At 40.5% G+C, this 22,063-nt stretch overlaps 1 protein-coding gene across 1 annotated transcript in view; it reads left to right on the top strand.

Annotated features, from left to right (window-relative positions):
* The window catches only part of Hnmt (histamine N-methyltransferase), a 32,219-nt gene extending 17,754 nt beyond the window's left edge, over positions 1-14,465 (top strand). Inside the window, exons 3-6 of the mRNA XM_051167014.1 lie at positions 6,262-6,369; positions 7,374-7,501; positions 10,892-10,985; positions 13,711-14,465. Coding sequence (XP_051022971.1) covers positions 6,262-6,369; positions 7,374-7,501; positions 10,892-10,985; positions 13,711-14,072 — 692 coding nt within the window. The 3' untranslated portion in view covers positions 14,073-14,465. The remainder of the gene's footprint in view (positions 1-6,261; positions 6,370-7,373; positions 7,502-10,891; positions 10,986-13,710) is intronic.
* The last annotated feature ends 7,598 nt before the right edge of the window (positions 14,466-22,063 follow it).

Raw genomic sequence — 22,063 nt, 5'->3', positions numbered from 1 at the left:
TGTTAAAAGTCATCAACCTTCGTGGGCATATCCATGCTCATTCAGAGTCCAAGGTATATTTAGGATCACTCTTTACATATGTGATGGTTTAAGTGTTTGCATTCCATCAAAGGTCATGTTGAAACCAAACCCTCAACACAACAGCACAGGATATGTGGCAAAGCACTGGCCTAGCATAGCGAAGTTTCTGGGTTATATTTTAAGGACGGGAAAAAAAAAATTATTTGGCCTTCAGGGGGTCAGCGAGTTTACAAGTAGGTCTAGGTGAACTTGCTAGCCCCTTCTATCACATAAGGCTACCTACGTGGCCCAGGAATTCAGGTAATGACTGTGTAGTGTGGGAAGTTATTTATCGTCCAGTACAGGAAGAATTTGAATGTGTAAGAGGAAGTAGTTAAGATAATTAAAATTGTGATAACTTTTGAAATCTTATTGTGTTGTGCAACTATTCAAGTTTTTTTTCTATTTTATTGGTAAATTTATAAAAATCATTATTTTTAAAAGATATTTTCAAAACAATATTAATACCTGGTTAAAAATGAAGATATTGAGACAGGAAAAAAGGAGAGACTATCACCAAGTAAGACAAAAGGCATAAAATGAAAGTATTTTCTGATTCCTGAGAGGCTACTTGGCTGGTTTCCCACACTGCAATTACTGTTAAAGGATTGCATCACGCTCTCTGAGTGTCCCGGGAGGAACAAGTACTTTGTACCTGCCTAGCACTGAGTGAGGTATGATCTGCCACTTGGAAAGCTCTAACGTATTTGGATCCATCCTAGCAGAGGATCTCATCAGGCCGCAGAAGGGAATATCGTGACATGTCAGTTGTTTCTTTCAATGCTGAATTTGTTATCTTTATAATTGATTTTTTTTTTTTTAAATTTAACTTTCCTTCTCTAGTCTCTTGGGCAAGTTGGGATCTCTCTCTTTTTTAAAAATTAGCCTCCAGTTCCTCTTGCCAGTTCCTCTTTTTTCTTTCATTTCTTTTAAACATCTTCTTCTTTAAAGAAGAGTAAACTCCTCTCAGTGCCTTTGTAGGATTTGATAGCTCCTTAGTTCTTAGTATGAAGGAGGTTAAAGAACACATTATTTAGATTTAGATCAGCGTGTCTTAAACTTTAGGCATGTTAAAATATTCGGATTGCCTTTGTGGTTGGTAATAACATGGTGGAACTTCCACTCAAGATCAAGCTAGACATTTCAGATAAAGCATCTTAGCCCGTGTTCAATAAACCCTTAAGTGGTCATACATGAACAAATGATGTAGGACTTTGTAGAGGGAGGTTACCCTTGAGCTCCGCCTCTTCAGGCGAGGGGGTGTGGCCTAAGAGGACTTTGGGAAAGGTTGGTAGGAGGTCATGATTTTAATAATTAAAAATAAGAAGATAAGATGCCAGGCAACGGATATTAGATGAGGTTTATTAAATGAGCATGGGGAGAGAAGGAAAGGGGGGAGGGGGATATGAGAGAGAGAGAGAGAGAGAGAGGGAGGGAGAGAGAGAAGTAAGAGAGAGCCAGGAGAGAGTTTGGCCTTTTATAATCTTGGGTAGGGCCATGTCAGGTAGGCAATGACATCACAGGTAGGCAGACTGGAGCAGAATCCTAACATTCCCCCTTTTTCGTATAATTAAAAGATGAGGAACATTGGCTTGTTTTTATGTAAGTTAAAATATATAATGTAGGTTCATTGGAAACCGCTTTTGGCTGCCATGTAAGGGGAAAGGAGAGAGAGAAAAACCCAATATCAATAAAATATCCAGATTACATAGTGAAGGGGAGGGAAAAGCTCTGTCCTGAAAGTTCAGGGTAGAGGGCAGGCTATGTCAGCCAAGTCCTGCAGCAGATAGGGACCAAGGAGTGCTGGGAGAACCTGGAGCTGTTTGTCCCAGGTCTGGAGCACGGCATTTCAGCCTTTTGCAAATGGATACGGGGTGAAGTAATGAATGTCTTTGACTGCTCCCTGCTGACAGTTGGGCAGTGAAAGGGGATTAAAAGGCTGAGATGTTGGCCAGGTCCTGGAAGAGCAGGCTGTTGCATCTGTTGCCCAGGGTCTGAGAACATTTGCAGCTGGGAAGGGCAATGCAGGTCCAGCTGACACGATCTGTGAAGTTGGATTGGAGCAACTGTGGGTAGGATACTGGAACATATGTGTGGGCAGAAGACAAAGTTAGTTAAGGAGAAAATTCCCTTTAGGTGTACATTTGAAACTCTTGGGAGAGCAAAGGGAAAAGGCTTGAAAATAAGGAAAGAGACAATGCTTGAAATTTTTTGGGAGAGCAAAGAGAAGATTTGACCATGAGGCACTTCCTTCCATTTTACTTGATTGCTGGCAGTAATTAAAATGGTTGAGTTTTGGATTTGTCCAAGTTTGGTTGCAGAGGCGTGTAAGCTTAGAAGCCCTTAATGTGGACATAGGAACTTGACATTCTCAGAAGGCATCCCCAGAGGAGCCTGGAGAAGCAGCAGATGGACTGTTTCTCATGAGGAGGTGAATTCTGTAATCCATTAGGGCGTCCCCAGAAACAGTAGTGACTCAAAAGACAGGTGCACAGACTGTTACATCAATTCATCAGTGCTGGACAGCGACTGAAAGAGAGCAGCAACACAGCTGAGCTGGCTGCCAGCACAGCCACCTAAGGCATTAGAATTTTTCAGAGGCCTAATAGCAGCGGCGGTGGTGGTGGCGGCGGCGGTGGAACAGATTGTGTCTGAGGTCTGCTGATTGATAGTACTTATCTGGATTCCATTTGACCTGAGAGGTAGGTTTCCTGTAGCTTACAAGAATCTTCTTCTTCTTCTTCTTCTTCTTCTTCTTCTTCTTCTTCTTCTTCTTCTTCTTCTTCTTCTTCTTCTTCTTTTTTTTCTGAGACAGGGTTTCTCTGTGGAGCCTTGGCTGTCCTGGACTCACTTTGTAGACCAGGCTGGCCTTGAACTCAGATCCTCCTGCCTCTGCCTCCCGAGCGCTGGGATTAAAGGCGTGCACCACCACGCCCGGCTACAAGAATCTTTTTAAGTTCATAAGAGGAGATACATCTTAGACATGTCAGCATCATCATTGTAATCTGCAGTGAAACACAGTGTAGGAAAAGGCAGAAGACATACAGCACAATAGAGGCTTGGGAAAAAAACTTTGTTTTGTTAAAAGCATGAATGCTCTTTGAGGTGAGCTTAGGAATGGCACAAGCCTTTCTGACGTCTGTGGAAGAGTAACGTGGGGAGGACAGAAACCTTCTGTGTCCGCAGGGAAAAAGGCTCACTTGATCTTGATTTCAGCATTAGTACCCATCATGAAAGAGAGGCTTCTTCCCTCTGTGCAGAAGACTGGAGGCATATAATTTTAGCACAATGAGAGACAGCTTAAGGAGAAAGACAAAACAAAGGGAAATTTAAAATTCTGAACTTGGAACTATGATGGGATTGTATAGCGGAATGTTTTACCATAGTTAGACTAATAAATCAGAGTTCAATTGATCAGTGTCAACACTCTGAGCAGTTAATACAACAATAGCTTAGCAACAGGAAGAAATACAATATCCTTTTAGACATGATGACCTTTATATCTTGCATTTATCAACTTAAAACACCTTCTTAGACCTTCTAACATTCATTACTTGCCTTTAAAATGCCTTTTTAGACCCTCTGATACTTTCTTAACAGCTCTCTTTTTTAATTTAAACATCTGATAGGTGAAATCGCTATGAAGAGTCACCGTCCTTCAGCTAAAAGAACGGTGAAAGGAAGTCTGGTAACAAAGTAGACTGTATCTAGACCTGACAGTTAGAGTTGGGTCTCCTGCACATGAAGAGGACAGGGAAGGTAGCCGAAGCCTCCCATGATAGAAGTTGGCAATGTGACTGTGTGGCCCGGGTATGAGATTAAAATAGACCTGCAGTGTTACCCTGGGTTTGGCGAGGCTGCTGAATCTAGAAGCCATCTGTACTCTACCAGGTCAAGGAGCTGGAAGGCTGGAGCTGTCTATAGCTCTTGTGCTGGTTGAACCTCCAGTGGCTGGGCACAGAGGACAAGCCTGAATGGGAGCATTTTGACATCTATACGCCAAATTGCCAACAGGGATCGGTGTCCCCCTTCTGGCTGCAGAAGCTGTGGGACTAGTATTTCCTTTTTGGCTGCATCTGAAAAGGGTCCCTGGCAGAGCTGACTCAGGCTGGACCGCAGCAGGAGCGGGCATTGCAGACCTCAGTTTCCTCACCTCAGGCCAGTGGCTAAGGCCTGGAGGGAAGGCTCCTCATGGGTGTTAAAGAGTTTAAGACTACTTTTACCGGCTCCTATATAGGGGTTTAGGAACCATCCTCAGCCTTTTAGTTAAGATGGCAGCAAGACTGCAGTGTTATGTTGGCTTGACATTAGCTACTGTCATTTGTGAAGAGAAGACTTCAGTTGAGGAAAATGCCTCCACCAGATTGGCCTGTTAGCAAGTCTGTGTGGTATTTTCTTTTTTTTTTGATGATGGCTCTAGGGGGTGGGAGAATACGGCTCCCTGGGCAATGCTACCCCTGCCTAGGTCCTATAGGAAAGTAAGCTGAACATGATGTAAGGACCAAGCTAGTAATCAACACTGCTATGGCTTCCGTGCCACTTCCTTTTTCCAGGTTCCTGACCTGGCTTTCCTTAGTAACGGATTCACAAGTTATGTGAGGTGAAACAAACCCTCTCCTCCCCAAGTTGCTTTTGGTCATGGTGATCTATCACAGCAATAAAAAACCTGACTAAGACAACCCTAAACTTCATTTAGCTCACCATAAAACAGCAACAGCCGTCATAGTAAACAACAGCAACAACAGCAACACCTAATTCGTTCCTTGTGACGGCTAAATGGTAAAATGACTGTAAAGCGCAATGTGAAATAGATGGCGCGGAATAAATGGTCTTCGTTCTTTATTCTTTTTCTTTGAACCCCTCTGTCCAAAAAAAACCATTTCTTTTCTCCCTATTGCTCAGACAATTCAAACTGAGTCTCATACTTTTATTTAATTAGGTTGCATGCTAACCTTCGTTAAAGTGTGGATGTCTCTTGGCAAGATGTGAAAATTACCTTAGCTTGTTTTGGTGTGAACGCCATTAACAGGACATTCCCAAAGTTAGCCATAATAGGCGGCAAAAGCGTATGGCACAGTATTAGGACCTATGGGAGGTAAAAGAGTGATGAGCAAGACGTAGAGGATGCCAGGCTAGGAAAAGACATAAGGGCCTCAGTTGGTTGGCTGGGTTTGTGTGTGGATTGATTATTAATATTTAATATTGAATTATTATTTTAGTGAAATCGGTGGCTACTCCTTAGCCAGCTTTATACGCAAACAACTACACAGAGAGTCCAGTATACATTTAATTAGCCCATAGCATACTGCCGTGCAATAATTACTCCATGCTAAACCTCCGTGCTAGTATAGTTTCCTCCTATTCAGTTTTCCCACTTCATACTTTTAATTCATCTCCTAGGCCTGGTTCATTTCTCCTGGTGTCTGGTCTTCTCCCCTTGGCTCCATCCTCCCTTCCTCCCCTTTCTCCTCCCATCACTGGATCAGGATGTCCCACCTTACTCTATGTTATTGCTCAGCATTGGCTAGTTGGTTTTATTGACAACACAGAGACCAAATGGTGACATGTTCACACAAACTAGAGACAGGAAATACTTAGAATAAACATCACAATGCGATGTCCTGATTGAAACCAGAGAGTGGGGGTGGAGAAATCAACATTTGAATGAACAGGGTAAACTGTACACAGTTCACAAGAACATTACGCCAATGTGTGTGTGTGTGTGTGTGTGTGTGTGTGTGTGTGTGTGTGTACAAAAGGAGGTGTTCAGAGACAATTTTGAGGAGTGGCTTTTCTCTTTCCACTATGGGTTCTGGAGATTGACCTCAAGGCCTTAGCTTTGATCAGCAAGTACTCCTACCACCCTCAGATAGCCCAGCAACGGTATTTCGAAGAGAGCACTTGGTACTTGGCGTGGTGTTTGGAAAGAAATGTCTGACAGACTTTTGTATTCTGCATGTATATCGTTTGTCTTTTTACTTGAAATACTTAAATGCTTCTCTGGACTAGATTAGTTATCAGTTCTAAGTTGTACTTTTCTAATATTTTAATATGTCTGGCTTAAATATATCCTTCAATTGGCAAATATTCAAAATTAATCTTTTTGAAAATCTGTGTAAATATAAGTCAAAAAGTAAATCAGCTGAAGTTGTTCTTAATGACTATACTCAGTGTACCCTGTCCTATTTATTTACCTCCTAGGTGAAATGGACCTTCAGATTCTTTCCAAAGTCCAGGCTCGATACCCGGGAATCTGCATAAAAAATGAAGTTGTTGAGCCAAGTGCTGAACAAATTGTCAAGTACAAAGGTATGTGTTAAATTCTATTTTCAGGGGTGTATTGTCTCATTTTATTTGTTTTGTGGCTTCTTTAGTCTCAAATGGCTAATAGCTCACTGAGTATTATGCATTTGGTAAATTTATTTATTTATTTTTAATTAATTAATTTATTATATATACAATCTTTTGCCTGCATGTACACCTGAACATCAGCAGAGGGCAGCAGATTTCATTATAGATGGTTGTAAGCCACATGTGGTTGCTGGGAATTGAACTCAGGACCTCTGGAAGAGCAGTCAGTGCCCTTAACCTCTGAGCTATCTCTCCAGCCCCCTTGGTAAATTTATATGGTGAAAAAAATCTTTAAGGCAGGAATGAAGCATCTGAAACTACTGACAGCGAATACTTGAACCCCAAAGAAGTAGGTTACTTATAAGGTCATAAAATTAAAGGAACGCCTCAGCAGCAGGATAGATGAACTTGCCAGCGAGGGTTAACACAAGCAGGCCAAAAGCAAAACACTTCCTTTTTTACAAGGATGTGGGCTGCCACCAGACAGTGTGGCCTTAGACTCTTAGGCCCATTCTGACTTCAAATGATTTGAGTTTAGGATGGGTCTTTCCACATCAAATGATCCAATCAAGAAAACCTCCCGCAGCTACGCTCAGCTTCTTTTTAAAAAACAGTTTATTTATTTTGTGTGTATTACTGTTTTCCCTGCATGTATACATGTGTGAAGGTGTCAGATATTGAAGTTACAATCAGTTGTGAGGTACCATATGGGTGCTGGGAATTAAACCTGGGTCCTTTGGAAGAACAGCCAGTGCTCTTAACCACTCAGCTATCTCTCCAGCCTCTGTACTCAGCTTCTTAGATTTTAGTTGATTCCAGAAGTAGTCAAGTTGACAACAGAGGTTAGCCATCATAGTCCTACAACATTCATTGCATTAAAGTTTTAAATGAAAATGGGTTCCATATGTATAATCAATTAAATTAAAATTGATTATAGGCCACTTTTTTTTTGGGTATTTTAGAGCTTGTAGCCAAGACAACGAACATAGAGAACATAGAATTTGCTTGGCACAAGGAGACATCATCTGAATATCAAAAACGTGTGCTGGAAGAAGAGCCTCAAAAGTGGGACTTCATTCATATGATTCAGGTAAGAAACAGTCTTACAATTGCTGCCATAAAAGATGTTTTTCACAAATTTGCGTGGTGAATGCATACTTTAATGTTTTAAAATGAAAAGCTTTTGGTTTCTAGTTTTATAAGTGAACACTTTTTTGTCTCAGAGAACATGTTGGTAAATAAAAATATCCTCCTAAATATAGAAGGAAAGTTGTTCAGAATTGTAGAATGATAGTATATTCTAGCAAGTTTTCAATGGCTTCGTTGGTATAAGGTGACCAGTATATTTGTATGTTTGTGTGTTTATATGCATTTTTGAATCCTCTTGGTTTTCCTATTAATAGGCATTTTTGATATTGTGTATATAATAGAAGGGACATGTTTTATAATATTAGGTCAACGATATGTTACTTATGTGGCCCAGTCATTTTTAAAAGGACTTTCGTTCCATGACTCAGCAGCAATGGACTAATAAGCAGAGATTATTGAGTAAATGGTATGAGGCTTCAATTCTCAGCATCACTGAAACTTCTGGATACTAAAGAGTACATCAGTGTTGGAAGTTGATTAGTATTAGGTAATGGTCTTACTTTGTGTAGAACATTTAATGAACAACAAAACTCTTCCTTCGCATGGTCCATAACCACAGAGACTCCAAAGGAGCACAGTTATAAGAAGCCAGAAAAGAAAAAAGAATGAGTCTAAATCCAGCATATTCAAGCCATCCTAAGCCTGTACTTCCTTAGAAAACAAATCTTTTATGTGTCAGGAAGCATGTAGTGTGTTCAGCAATCACACACTATTAGATGCGTTTATTACCCTCATGCAAGTGTTTCCTGGTCTTCCTCTCCTTCTTCTGTAACCTGCCCCTGGTGAGGCACTCCTTAACTTCATCCTTTCACACTTTCATACTTTTAAAGAAAAGAGCCCACTGAAAATTATTCTTTTACCCTCTGTCTGTGTGTCCTAGTGTTCTCTTGCTTTTAGAGACACCGTGACCATGACAACTCTTATAAAGGAAAGCTTCAAATATATAGTTCTATGGGGGCCATTTTTATTCAAACAAACACATCCCATTCCTTTGCCCTCATATGTTTGTAGCTATATCATAATGCAAAATGCATTCAGTTTAACTTCAATAATCCCCATAGTCCATAATGGTCTCAACCCTGTTTTAAAAGCTCTAAGTCTAAAAAGTCTCTTCTGAGATTTATGGCAATCTCTTAATTGTAATCTCCTATAAAGTCAAAATGGAAGAGCAGATGACATACTTCCAACACACAGTGGCTCAGAATATGCATTACTATTCCAAAATGGAGGAAAGGGAACATAGCAGGGGAGAGGAAAGGATCAAAACAAGACTAAAACCCAGCAGGGCAAACTCCAAACTCTGTACCTTCATGTCTGATGTTGCAATATTCTTCAGATCTCCAACTCTTTTCAGCTTTGTTGATTGCAACATACTTCTTTTTCTTGGGCTGTGTCCATACCCGTTTAGCAATTCTCCTTGGCATGCGCACCATGACTCTGGCATCCCAACATCCAGGCTTCATTTCCACAGCTTCTAGGCCTCCATGAAGGGACACCCCTGACACATGCCTGGCTTTGGTGGCTTTACTTAGTCATGGAAGGAGAATCTACAACCTCTTTGTTGAATTCTTGACTTTAAAAGCCAGAAGTACATGGCCCAAACTGTCAAGTTCTTCTGCTTGCTGGAGCTAGAACATGGCCCTCTCATTAAAATACATTTTTAAACACCAGATTTCCATTTTTGGTGGTTTCTTTCATTGCCTAAGCTTTTTTCTAATTCCTTTCCACAAGTTGGACACTTTGCTTGGTGGAGTCTTGCCCTCAGGTCACCACTCCGTTCCATTTAGAATCAGGATTTTCTTTTAACATATTATCTCCTTGAGCAATGGACCTACTGTCCTTACACTTCTTAGTGCTCTTTTTCTCCTCAAACTATATTTTTTTTTCCCTTGCTCAGCTTGCTTGTTTTCATCATAGATCTGACTAATAGTGGCCACTAATAACCAAGCAACACAGTCAATACTAGGCTATCTTGAAATCTCCTCTGCTAAAGCTGTTAAGCTAATACTCTTCAATTTAGCCTCAGGCAGATTTTTTTTTTTTTTTTTTTTTTTTTTTTTTTTGGACAAGGGCAGAAAACAACCACATTCTTCATCAAAATATCACAAGATCAGTTTCTAGGTCATTTGCTAATATCCTTCTCCTTTGAAAACTCTTGAGCTGGCTGTCATAATCTATATTGCTGAGTACCACTGTTTTCCACGTTCCTACTAGCTTGGCCCATTAAGCCATGCTAAAGCATTCAACTACTTTCCTAATCCCAAGCCCACAAATCTACATTCTTCCAACAAGCAGCATGGTCATGCTTATCACAGCAATACTTCTTTCCCCGGTACCAACTAACTTTTTTTCTCAGTCAGGCTTCCATTGCTGTAAAGAGAAACCTTGACCATGGCAACCCTTACAAAGGAAAGCATTTAATTGGACCTCCTTTACAGTTTCAGAGGTTTAGTCCATTGTCATCATGGCGGGAAGCATGGCAGCGTGCAGGCAGATTCAGTCCTGGAGAAGTAGCTTGAAGTGTTCTGTTTCTGCTCCTGCAGGCAGCCGGGAGGAAGGAACAGAGGGAGGGAGGGAAATTTGGGGAGGGAGAGAGATAGAGACTTGGCTTTGCTTGAGTTTTTGAAACCTTGAAGCCCACCCTGAGAGACATACTTCCTCAAACAAGGTCACATCCACTCCAACAAATAGTCCCACTCCTTGAGCATTCAGGGATATGAGGCTATGGAGCCATGCTTGTTTAAACTACCACACCAGAGGTGGCTAATGGCCTACATGACCTCTATGCTATCTGTGTGATCCAGACCAGGCCAGATTCTTAGGCCCTTAAGGTATCTACAGATAGGCTACCTGTGGTAGCTTCTTTTTGGAAGAAATGACAGATACTTTGAATGCTTAGATGTAATTACATTTCCTTGTGCACCGGGGATTGTATTACACCAGGAAATTTTTTTCCAAGTTATACTGGGTTTACATTGGGAATAAACTAACTGTTATTAGATGCCCTGAAGTCTCATCCAGATTGAGGAAATCAGTTTGCACCGAGTTTTCATTCTTATCTCTTTGAGAGTTCACGTCTCTGCCTGAGTGCCTGCAGGGACCACCTCAGTTGGGCACATGGCATATTTGTCCTTCCCCAAATGTTGCATTGTTCTCACACATGAACATCTTTAACCTTTAAACATTTAAAGATTTTGCCTAATAAAAATTCACTCAATGTAAAAAAAAATCACAACTTCCACTGAATATCTAGTCTAAACAACAAGTATACAAACCATTTAGTCCAAAACAGTGTAGGGAAGCATCTCATTTCTTTTTCCCTCCTACCTAGATGCTGTATTACGTAAAGGACATCCCAGCTACCCTGAGGTTCTTCCATGGTCTCTTAGCTGCCAACGCTAAAATTCTCATTATTCTTGTGTCAGGTAAGCCATTTCAATCAGCCATGATTTGAAAATAACAATTGTGAACATATGCATAGATTCGTGTGTTTAGGTAAAGTTAGTATGTTTTGTCTTTCTTATGAAATTCATTTTAGATTAATTTTTAGTTCAGTAGAAATGTCATTCACAACAGTATTCGATCTAGAGGACACGATAGTGTTCTCTAATCTTTTTGCTTCCATGTACTCAGAAAACATCCTTACAGGAATTAGATGGCTCGCTGGTTAAGAGTACATATTGCTTTTGTAGAGGACTAGAATTTTCCCCCCGGTTCCTTTGGGCAGCTCACAACTACCTGTAATTTCAGCTTAATTCATGTACACATCCATACACATGCACATGTGTGCATGCTTACACACACACACACACACACACACACACACACACACACACACGCACACACACGCACACAATTGAAAATATAACAAAACCTTACAAAAAAAGAAAAGAAAGTCTTTGCCTTGTATATATATATGCAGCTGCATCTGTTACTGGGATAAAACCCTGACCAAGACAAACTTGGAGAGAAGAAAGTTTATTCGGCTTATAGGGCACAGTCCATCATTGAAAGAAGTCAAGGCAAGAACTCCAAGGAGGCACCTAGAGGTAGGAACTGCAGCGGAGATAAGACAGTGGAGGAATGTTGCTTACTGGCTTGCTTCCAGGTCTGCCTGCCTATTCATGGCTCAGTTCACACTGGGCTCACCTACATTAATTCAGAATTTAAAATATATATATATACATATATATATTTTATATATACATACCCTTCAAATATGCTCACAGGCTCATCTGATAGAGGAAATCCCTCTTCCAAGCTGTGTCTAGAGTTGTGTCAAGTTGACAGAAACCAATCTGCACAGGCCCAGTCTTATAGAGCACAAAGTTCAAGTGACGCTATTTTTAAGATGAGAACCAGCAAGTACATTGATTGCATTTACATCTTTTAATGCCACTTGAATGTCTTTCCCCCCACTTTGAGATTTACTAATAAGTAAATAAAATTTTAAATATTTTGGATGCTATTATGCGTACTAGTATTGTATTAATGTGCACTTCTAAAGCCATCAGCAACACAGTTCATTATAGCTTTTATTACATACCTATAGAATGATTCATTTATTTTACTGGAACTCAGGTAGGTTCTTCCTATTGTCAAAGTTACTGTTTCCTGGAAGAATGTTTTACCACAGAGAAGAAATGTCACATTAGCTTCTTAAAGTAACCACTGGGCAAACTTAGAAAAATATTTCAGAAACTTGCTAATATTTGTCAGAAATATTAACTAAATAATGGTAAATTAAAAATATCAAAAAAATCACCTTTTTAAGTAGTTTGATTTGCATTTAAGTAAGATATTCAACCTGAGAAAAGAAATATTACTGCCAAATACGTTGGTCATTTTGCATTGATTTAGTTAACTAGCCTGTTCCTAGTTTTCCCAGGCACACTCTCTCACACATAACAAGTAAAACTGTAGAGTAAATGGCATTAGTTTTTATTCAAAGTATCTTGAGCAACCCCCTCCCTACTCTCTGCCCTGAGACTTTGCTGCTGTTTCACATCAGAGGCTCTTATGAAATCAGGAAAGCAAAGGGCACTGCCTTTGCCTTTCAGTCTATTACTATCTCTTTGTATAAGCCCCGGCCTCACAGAAAAATGGCCAACATGTGTTTGAATTGAACTGAGTAGTTGTTTATTTGTATTTTATGATGCCAGAACTATGAGGTTCTAAAATCCTCCCAAAAGAGGAGAATATGATTCATTTAATAATGACTACATATAAAATACAGGAACTCTGTGTATTTGCAGACATGTTTACATTGAAATATAAGGTTCAGTGGAAAACAAACAAACAAACATTCTCATGTGCATATATCCTACATATGCAGACAAAACAATGTAGGTTAAACAAATAAAACTAATTAGGACAAGAAAGACAGGTTGAAATAAATAAAATCGGGTCATTTAGTGGTCAGTGTACTATAATAGACCTTATATGTTCTGTTTTCCTATATTTCTATTATAGATTACCTTTAACTCAATAAATACTCACTTTGTGCTAACTGGCAGACTTTTATGATTATCAGCATGAGAAATGAAATAAAAAGGAAGTATAAATGGCTTGAATTTTGTTTTAGCTGAAGAATATTCTATGCTACGATATCTCATTGATATGTTTTTCACGTCTCCCCGCTGCTCACTCAACTCCAAGTTTCTTGGCTAGCTGGTCAGTTCTTAAATGGGCCTTGCATTTGCCTCGAATCCTCTATGGTTGGTCACTCCGTGTGGAGCAGCCTTCCCTGTGATGGCGCCCTGCTTGCTGTCAGACTGCAATTGCAATTGTGTCTGAGGGTTACTATATTAAGCAGTCTCTGTGATCGCCAAAGGTAAAACAGCAGTGTTTAAATGTCTTTGGCCAGCCTTATTCCTTACTCTGTTTTTCGCTTAACACTTTATATCATATGATATATATTGAGTTACTTGTTTAATCTTCTCCCTGGTTTTGTTATGCTATTTGAATTAAGTTCTACAAATGGTCTGAATATAATTTTGTTTGCTGCTTTACTCTAAATGTCTAGAATACTGACTGGGAGAAGCTAAATGAAAGAAAAAAAAAGAAAGAAAGAAAGAAAGAAAGAAAGAAAGAAAGAAAGAAAGAAAACGTGAACTTTCTTTTTTGGTTTTTGTTTTTGTTTTTTCATAGGAACCAGTGGCTGGGACAAACTTTGGAGAAAGTATGGACCCCGCCTACCCAGAGATGACCTCTGCCAGTATGTCACATCCTCTGATGTTGTCCAGATCCTGGATGACCTGGGTATTAAGTATGAGTGCCATGACCTTTTGTCCACCATGGACATAACAGACTGTTTTACTGATGGTAACGAAAATGGAGACCTGCTTTGGGATTTTTTGACAGAAACTTGCAACTTTAGCAAAACAGCACCACCAGCTCTCAAAGCAGAAATTATGAAAGACCTTCAGGAGCCTGAATTTAGCGTCAAGAAAGAGGGGAAGGTACTTTTTAACAATAACCTGAGTTTTATAGTGGTTGGGGCACATGCCTAAGTCATGAGTATTGAGAGCTTATATTTTGAACAATTGTTGATTTACTTACATATTAAGTAATATTATTTACATACTGAAATTAAAATTAATCTTATAATAAGGGTACAATATTATGTCCTATAAGTGAAATCTACAAATTTCCTAGCCGTTTTTGGGCTTCTTTAAGAATCATGTGGGCGGGCTGGAGAGGAGGCTCAGAGGTTAAGAGAACTGGCTGCTCTTCCAGAGGTCCTGAGTTTAGTTCCTAGCAACCACATGATGGCTCACAACCATCTATAATAAGATCCTGTTAGGACCTGCTGCAGGACGTGGCCGGCATGGCCTGCCCTCTACCTAGGGGCGGGGCTTCCCCTCTCTTGAAGATTCACTGTATAAACCCAAACATTTTGGTCTCTCTCTTGCTCTCTTTCTTCTCTTCCCCCCTTCCATCTCTCTTCTTCCCTTCTTCCCTTCCCCTACCCCCACCTCCAGGACACACTTCCCCTTCCCTTCCCCGTCCTGTGCCGCTTCTAATAAACCTGCAGTTATATATTGTAGCTTCGTCACCATTTAGTTCATATTGTTTATTTAACCAATCATCTTGTGCCTGTGACTGGGGAGGCGGGGAGGGGCGGCGGGGAAGGGGAGGAAGGGGAAGAGGAGTTGAGCTCCACACAGCCAATCAGGCGGGACTCGTGGGGCCGCTCCCTATACCTCATCATTGTCTTTTGGGGGAACCCACGGCCTCTCTGGATTTGACTCTGTGAAGATGTGGCCACGCAAGGCCATGCAAGAGCGTGTGCTCTGGAACAAAGCCAGGCCTTTGTTTTGAGGTAATCTCATGTTCCAGAGACATCTGTTCATGGATTTACCTCACAAATTTAAGCAATCACAGGATATAGAATTGGGACGCCACTTCCCATAGTCTTGTGATTTGGCGAAAGCTGAGAGACAGGATTGCCACTGGGTATCTATCTGTATGATTTATTTTTCTTCCAAACTGCATCTGCTCAGTTTTTTTTTTAATGTGTTCTCTCATCGCCCCCCCCCCCCCATCCCCGATTCCCAGCTTCCCACATTGTCAGATAAATTTCATCCCCTCTCTCCAACCCTGCCCTCCAAGGCATTCCTGAAGACTGCCCCACCCTCCTCACCTGGAGCTACCATTTGTTTAGATCAGCTATCCTTCATAGATGATGGTCCTCAAACCTGTCAGAGAATCTATAGAATAAGTACATTTAAATGCTTAATTAAAAAAAGCTTAATGTGACAGAGACCCCAGCTTCTAGCGGTGAAAGTGGTTTAAGGTACATAAAAATTCTTCCCCCCTATACTGCTGTTGTATCTAGACTGTTCAGAGCTTTAACATTAATCAGATTTTAAGTTGTCTAACTTGAAAAGACTCTTGTAAGCTTCAGGAGATCCACTGGAATCCACAGGTCACACTCCAGATAAGTAATTCCTATTTCAGAGGGTGGGATTTGTTGGAGGTTGGGGATATTTTGATGCTAATTACTGCTTGCTGTCTCAGTGACCCACCTTGCCTAAGAGCCTAACCTGTTTGACCAATAAAAGGCCATCACACCTGGGCAGGGCAAATGGAATAGACGTGGCTAAGGTTCCGGGGCTGGGGGAGACACAGAGAATCTTGGGAAGAGGAGAGACCCAAGGAGAAAAGAGGAGAGGAAGGAAGGCCACCGCAGTTAGGTGGAGGAGAAGCACATGGCCAGTGTGGATGGAGATTTGGCCCAGATGAAGAACATTAGCAAGTATTTGGGATTATGGATGGGAGGTAGCTTGATAGACATTATTAGAAACAGATGGCATGGGATTGGAGCAGGGATCCCGTACCTGCCCCACTATGGGAAGTAGTTTAGAGGATTAATATCTTCCCTGCCCCAGGTTAACTAAGGCTATTTTAAAATACAATAGGTGGATCGCTGTGAGTTCAAGGCCAGCCTGGCCTACAAAGCAAGTCTAGGACAAGCCAAGGCTACACAGAGAAACCCTGTCTCAAAACAAACAAACAAAAACAACAACAACAACAACAACAACAACAAAAAAAACAGGTGTCTGTGTCTTGATTGATTGCTAGGGGCTTAGAAAATACTGCTGTAATAATAGTTACAGGCCTAAGAATAAACATTATTAGGCCATACTGATAAAATAACCACAATAAGGTTTCCTCCCCCATTCCCCAGTTTTGGGACTCCTTTCCCCCAACTGCCAAGACCATGGGCCTAAAACTTTCAAACTCCCTAACAATCTTCTGCTCCTAACATATATATGTCCCAGCATCCTGCCAGGTGCTGCATCCTTCCAGGTGCTGCGTCCAGAGCACAAATGCTTCAGCCTAAACCTCCAGCTAGACCTGCCTTTTCTTAGCCATAGACTGTCTCACAGATCCAGAACAGCAAATATAACAGCCTGCTCTTCCCAGACTTTTCCAACAGTTCAGCCTTTTGACCCCCCTGTCACTGCCTTACTGTCAGCTTGAAGAAGTCAAAAGACCAGATTTCTGCACACCTTATCCACTTATCATCAACAAAAGGCTGTGATGTTAGGTCCTGCTGCAGGGCATGGGGGGCATGCCCTGCCCTCTACCTAGGGGCGGGACTTCCTCTCTCCCAGACACTAGGGGCGGGGCTTCCCCTCTCCCACACACTAGGGGCGGGCTTCCCTTCTCCCAGACACTAGGGGCGGGGCTTCCTCTCTCCTAGACACTAGGGGTGGGGCTTTCCCTCTCCCAGAGACTCACTGTATAAACCAGACATTTTGGTCTCTCTTGCTCTTGCTCTCTCTTTTCTCCCTCCTTCCTTCTCTCTCCTTCCCTTCCCCCCACCCCTACCCCAGCATGTGCTCCCCCTTCCCTTCCCCCTCCCGTGCCGCTTCTAATAAACCTGCATTTATATATTGCAGCTTTGTCACCATTTAGTTCATACTGTTAAATCAGTCAGTACCCTCTTCTGGCCTGCAGGTGTTACGTTCAGGCAGAACACTGTATACATAATAAACAAATAAATCTTAAAAAAAAGATCATGTGGGCTACTTCCAGTTGTATTTTGTCCGTGAAAGATAACGTTCCGGCTAAACACTGCTTAACTGGAAACTTGAGTTTCATTGGCTTGCTGATAATAAAACTCTTTCCATTTTCTTATTGTACTAGAAATTCTTAGGATAGTAATGAAATATGTAGTATCCATTCTTTGAATAATAGTCAAGTGGTATTTGTTGATTTTTGATGACACAAAGGAGACATTTTTCCACTTGTAAAATAAATATTTGTCTACTTTCTCCTATGGTAGTTTCTATCGTATTTTCAAAAAAATTAATATTGTTAAACTTAGGTCATCTAAGTTTATCCCTGGAAGCCCATTTGAGAGACAAAGTCCAAAGCCGATGCAAAAGCAAAGGAGTTTATTAGCCGACGTGTCAGGGTCCACGCCATATTCCCTAGAGATGGGAGACCTCATCCTGCCAAAGCTGAGGCTTTAAATACGTTTTACAGAAGCAGAACCCAGCACACAGTGTTTAGTTATCAAGTGATAGGCTAACAATAGATGACCTTTTAGGTGAATGGGGGCCTGAGGTAGTAAATTTTAAGTAGGGGAAGGTAGCTTTCATGTACGTGGGGGTCTGAGGTAGTAAATTCTAACTGGGGGCAGGGCTGAGGTGGAGGCTAGTGGAGAATCGTTAACTCATTCTCCTCAGTTTGTCCTTGTTATCAGGCTACAAGTCAACCTGTTTGCTCCTGGAATCTTATGTTTCTTTAGCTAACAATATCACTGCTGAGCCCAGGCCATCTGGCTAATATCGTCCCTGCTGAACTCAGACCACCTAGAATCTCACAATGTCATCATGAAGTTAGATGTTGGTGGGATGGTTCTTCCAAAGCACCTGCCTGAATTCAGTTTCCAGAACACACGTCCTACCCCTCACAACCAACTGTAACTCCAGCTATCAGGCATCTGATGCCATATTCTGGCCTCTGTGGGCGTCAACACTTACGTGCATATGTTCCACCTCGCATACATAGTTAAAAATAGACATTTTAAAAAGATTATTACAAAATTGCCTCTTTGTCATATGATTTTTCTTCTATGTTATCTAATATTTAGTCATCTTTTTTTGATATTCTGAAACTTATAGTTTGTGTAAACCAATTTAGTTCATTTTTCTTTTTGTAAGTTTTAGTTTCTGAAACAGTCTAAAAGGTCTTCTAAAGTTTAAAATACTAATTTTATAGTATTTATATTATATTTTAACATATGTAAATGCATTTATATATAACACATCATATATATTAGATGATATAAATGTATTATGCTATATTTATATTATAATATAAAAGTTATATAACAACTTTACTCCAAAGCGTTACCCTTGGACAGTAAGATTTCAGAGAATTTGGGAAGACTTATTTGATGTTCTTGCTTTATTTGAAATAATTCGGTTATTCTTATAAGAATAATATATTTTAAGGTAGTAATTCATAAATAATTTCTATAGTAAGTAAATGATACTTCTCATCATTTTACAGTACAGAAGCCTTAACTCACAGATGGTGTTTTGTCTCTCTCATAATAGCATTATCACTTTATGTTGTGGGATAGTTACTTTGAGAAGTCTGTGCCCCTTCTTAACCCACAGCTCATTTCTAGAATCTGTTTACATTAACAAATCAAACTTTGCTTATAACCATTAACTGATATACATTACATTACAGTGATGTATTTTCTTGGGCAGCTTCATCAGACGCCTGAATAAGACCACTGAAAAATCAGAGTAAATCTGTGATTCATGAGTGATTGATGGGGCTGGGGTAACTTCAACAGAAGGATGGAATTCAAGATGCAGAAGCAATTACGGCCTTTTGTAGAAGGAATGGACATGCTACTTAATGGTAGCAATAGATATGCTCACAGATTGTTTTATACAAATATGGCTTTTTCCTCATCCCTATAGACCTTTTCTAGGAAGTGCAAAGATAAATTACTTCTCATCTACTTTTGTTTAATATAATGGAAATACAAGGAAACAGTTTAAATGTCAAATTGCCATGACTTTGCATCTCCTCCTTGGAGGAGCGACATTTGCCTGTACATAAATGGCTTTCCATTCTTCTTGGTGTTGTTTTACAACACAAAAGGACTTTGCTGACAAGAGGTCCTGATATGTAAAATTAGTTTGATTCTTCCTGAGAAAGGGCCTTTTTAAGACGTCTTACCCATCCATGCTTACATTGTAGTAAAGACCTCCTGGTCTGCACCAAGTGTGAGGTGATGGCAGGCTTTTGACTTTTAAAACCTTAACATATTTAGTCTAGGCACAGTCTTCCCCAGGCACAAGCCTACTTTTGGTCATCTCACTATACTTTTAATTTGCTTAATAAAGTGACGTGATTATAACTTCCTCACAATGGATCATTTCACACAAGTTCTCTTTCTTTTCCTTTTTAAGTTTTGTCTGTTTTCGAGACAGACTTTCATTTTATACTCCAGACTGTCTTTAAACTATGTTACCCAGGCTGGCTCTGTCTCATGGCAAGCCTGCTGGTTCAGCCTACTGAGTGCTGAGATTGCAAGGGTAAACCATTGTGCCTAGTTTACTAGATACTGTTTTATACAGAAAACCATCTCCTCACATACCTGAAACTTAGTGATAGTGTTACAGATAGGCCCACCAGAGATGACCACTCAGACTGGTTTATAGCCAACTGCAAGGCTTTATTCTAGCTGTATTTGGGTGGGCCTAGGTGTCCAGAGCACAGGGTTTTTGAAGGCAAAAACCACATCCTGACACCTTAATTAGTGGGGTGGGGGGGGCAGGCCTTTGCAGAAGCAAGCAGATTAACAGAAGCAGCTAAATGAAGTCATTAGTGGTAGGAGGTTTCCACACAAACAGGCTTAAAATGAATTAGCTAGGACAGGACGTCCAGACCTTGGGTTCCTAAAGTATAGTAGGGAAAAATTTCTCATGGGATTCTTCATCAAGGAGATCAAATTCCAGCTAAACCTGAAATGGTCTCAGCAAGAAGGAAACTTTGCATGTCTTGTCCCTTACAACAGAAGGCCACGTGGTGCCAGTAGATGCAGCTACTGAATTTGTCCTGTGTTACCTGATGTTACAAAGGATTTGAGGCAGTGACACATTGACGTCTAAAGTTTGTATGATTACAATGAAAAAAAACAAAACAATATAAATCTGGAATGGTATTTTGTGTGTCCCTATGGATCATTCGGTGAAGCATGGTGCCTTGTGTATGGTAGATGATAAACAGGATGAACGATGAATCTTGTTCTTCTGAACCATCCGCCTTTTTAGTTGTGTGTTTAGTTTAGTGTTGTAAATATGGCCCAGGAAATTAAACAGGTGCCAGAGCAAGGGTAAGGCATACCCAAGGCCCCGAGTTTGATACCCAGCACAACAAACAAACAAACAAACAAACAAAAAGAGCGAAAAAGGAACAAGAACAACAGAAACATTTAAAAAAGAAAATGCCCTCAAATTGAGTTGTTTCCTCTTAGAATTAGCATGACTAGGACTGTTTTTGACACTTGCTTTTAGAAGTTTCTGTCAAAACCCAAAGAGAAATTATACTATGGTACACAATATTTTAAGGCCTGATACTTTCTAATGATAAAAATTGGCTCTGTTACCATGAGCCAAGAAAAATTAAGTGATCTCCACATCCATAAAATGAGATTAGAAATTCATAAAGAATTAATATCCATAGTCTATAAAATATGCAGATCCAAGTATACATTTAATGTTTTCAGATATTTATGTAATAATACCTTTTGAATAGAAAAAAAGTAAAAAAGTAAAGAACATGACTGTTCCTAGGTATGATAGAGGATAAAACTTAGTGTAGATATGAGGGAGAGCATAGTGGGAGGCACGTAAAGCTGAGAAAATCTAGAGTGGACAAACCTAGACTGAGCTGGGCCATGTTAGAAGATGGGGAAGGGGAGAGGGGAGAGCAGCTGCCAACCAATAGGGGTATCCTGGCCAAGAGACGGTCATAGCCAAAATAGCTTGATTATATAGGAAAGGACAACACAGCTCCTGGACTGGAGAAATCTAAGGTAGGAGATGAAGTATGCCAGCCAGGATGGCCCTGTAATAGGGAAAGATTGAGAAATTTAGGGGGAAGTTGGCAGTCCACTTTCATATCTTAATGGATACATCAGTTAGCTATTCATCCCAGGCTTAAGATCTAACAATTTTCACATAACACTTGAAAATTTTATTGTACATAGTCCAGTTAGTAGAGTGCTTGCCTTGCTTGTATGAGTTTAGGTTTGAGCCCAGCAGCACAAACAAAAATGTAATAAAAGTGTATTTATATGTGTTTACCTCATCAGAATGATGCTTCTAAGAAAAATAAAGACCACATTGTGACGAATGAGTAATGTAGCCTAGTTAGTGGAGCCACGGCAGTTGACATCTTAGGTTCAAATTCTAAATGTGTTGATAAGCAACTACATGCTCAGAGACAAGTTTTATATTTTTTTTCACATTTAGTTATATGAAAAATGAAGACACTCATAGTGACTGTTATGATTAAGAAATTACGCGCTGCACAACAGATGTGGTCTGAGGATGTTTGTTGTTATGAGAAGGGCAAGAGAGAAGGAAAGAAGATATAGTCTGAGTGATCCATGAGAGAGATGAGTGTACAAAGTAGGAGGGTAGGAGACAGAGAATCAGAGGGACAGAGAGAGAGAGAGAGAGAGAGAGAGAGAGAGAGAGAGAGAGAGAGAGAGAGGGAGAGCACAGTAACAGGTAGGTCCTTTCTATCTAGTGCTGGTGCTAAGCAACTTAGAAGCAGACTAGCAGGGCTGCTAGATGATCATAGTAACTGTCTCAGGTAAAATTTTAGAAATTAGGCCTGGTGTGGTGCCACATGCCTGTGATCCCAGTACATAGAGAGGCAGAGGCAGGCAGATCTCTGTGAGTTCAAGGCCAGCTTGGTCTACAAAGCAAGTCCAGGACAGCCAAGGCTACAC

The sequence above is a fragment of the Acomys russatus genome, chromosome 24 (genome assembly GCF_903995435.1).
Source record: "Acomys russatus chromosome 24, mAcoRus1.1, whole genome shotgun sequence".
NCBI lineage: Eukaryota > Metazoa > Chordata > Mammalia > Rodentia > Muridae > Acomys > Acomys russatus.
Note: the sequence above shows the minus strand (reverse complement) of the source record. Positions and strands in the feature narration are given on the sequence as shown.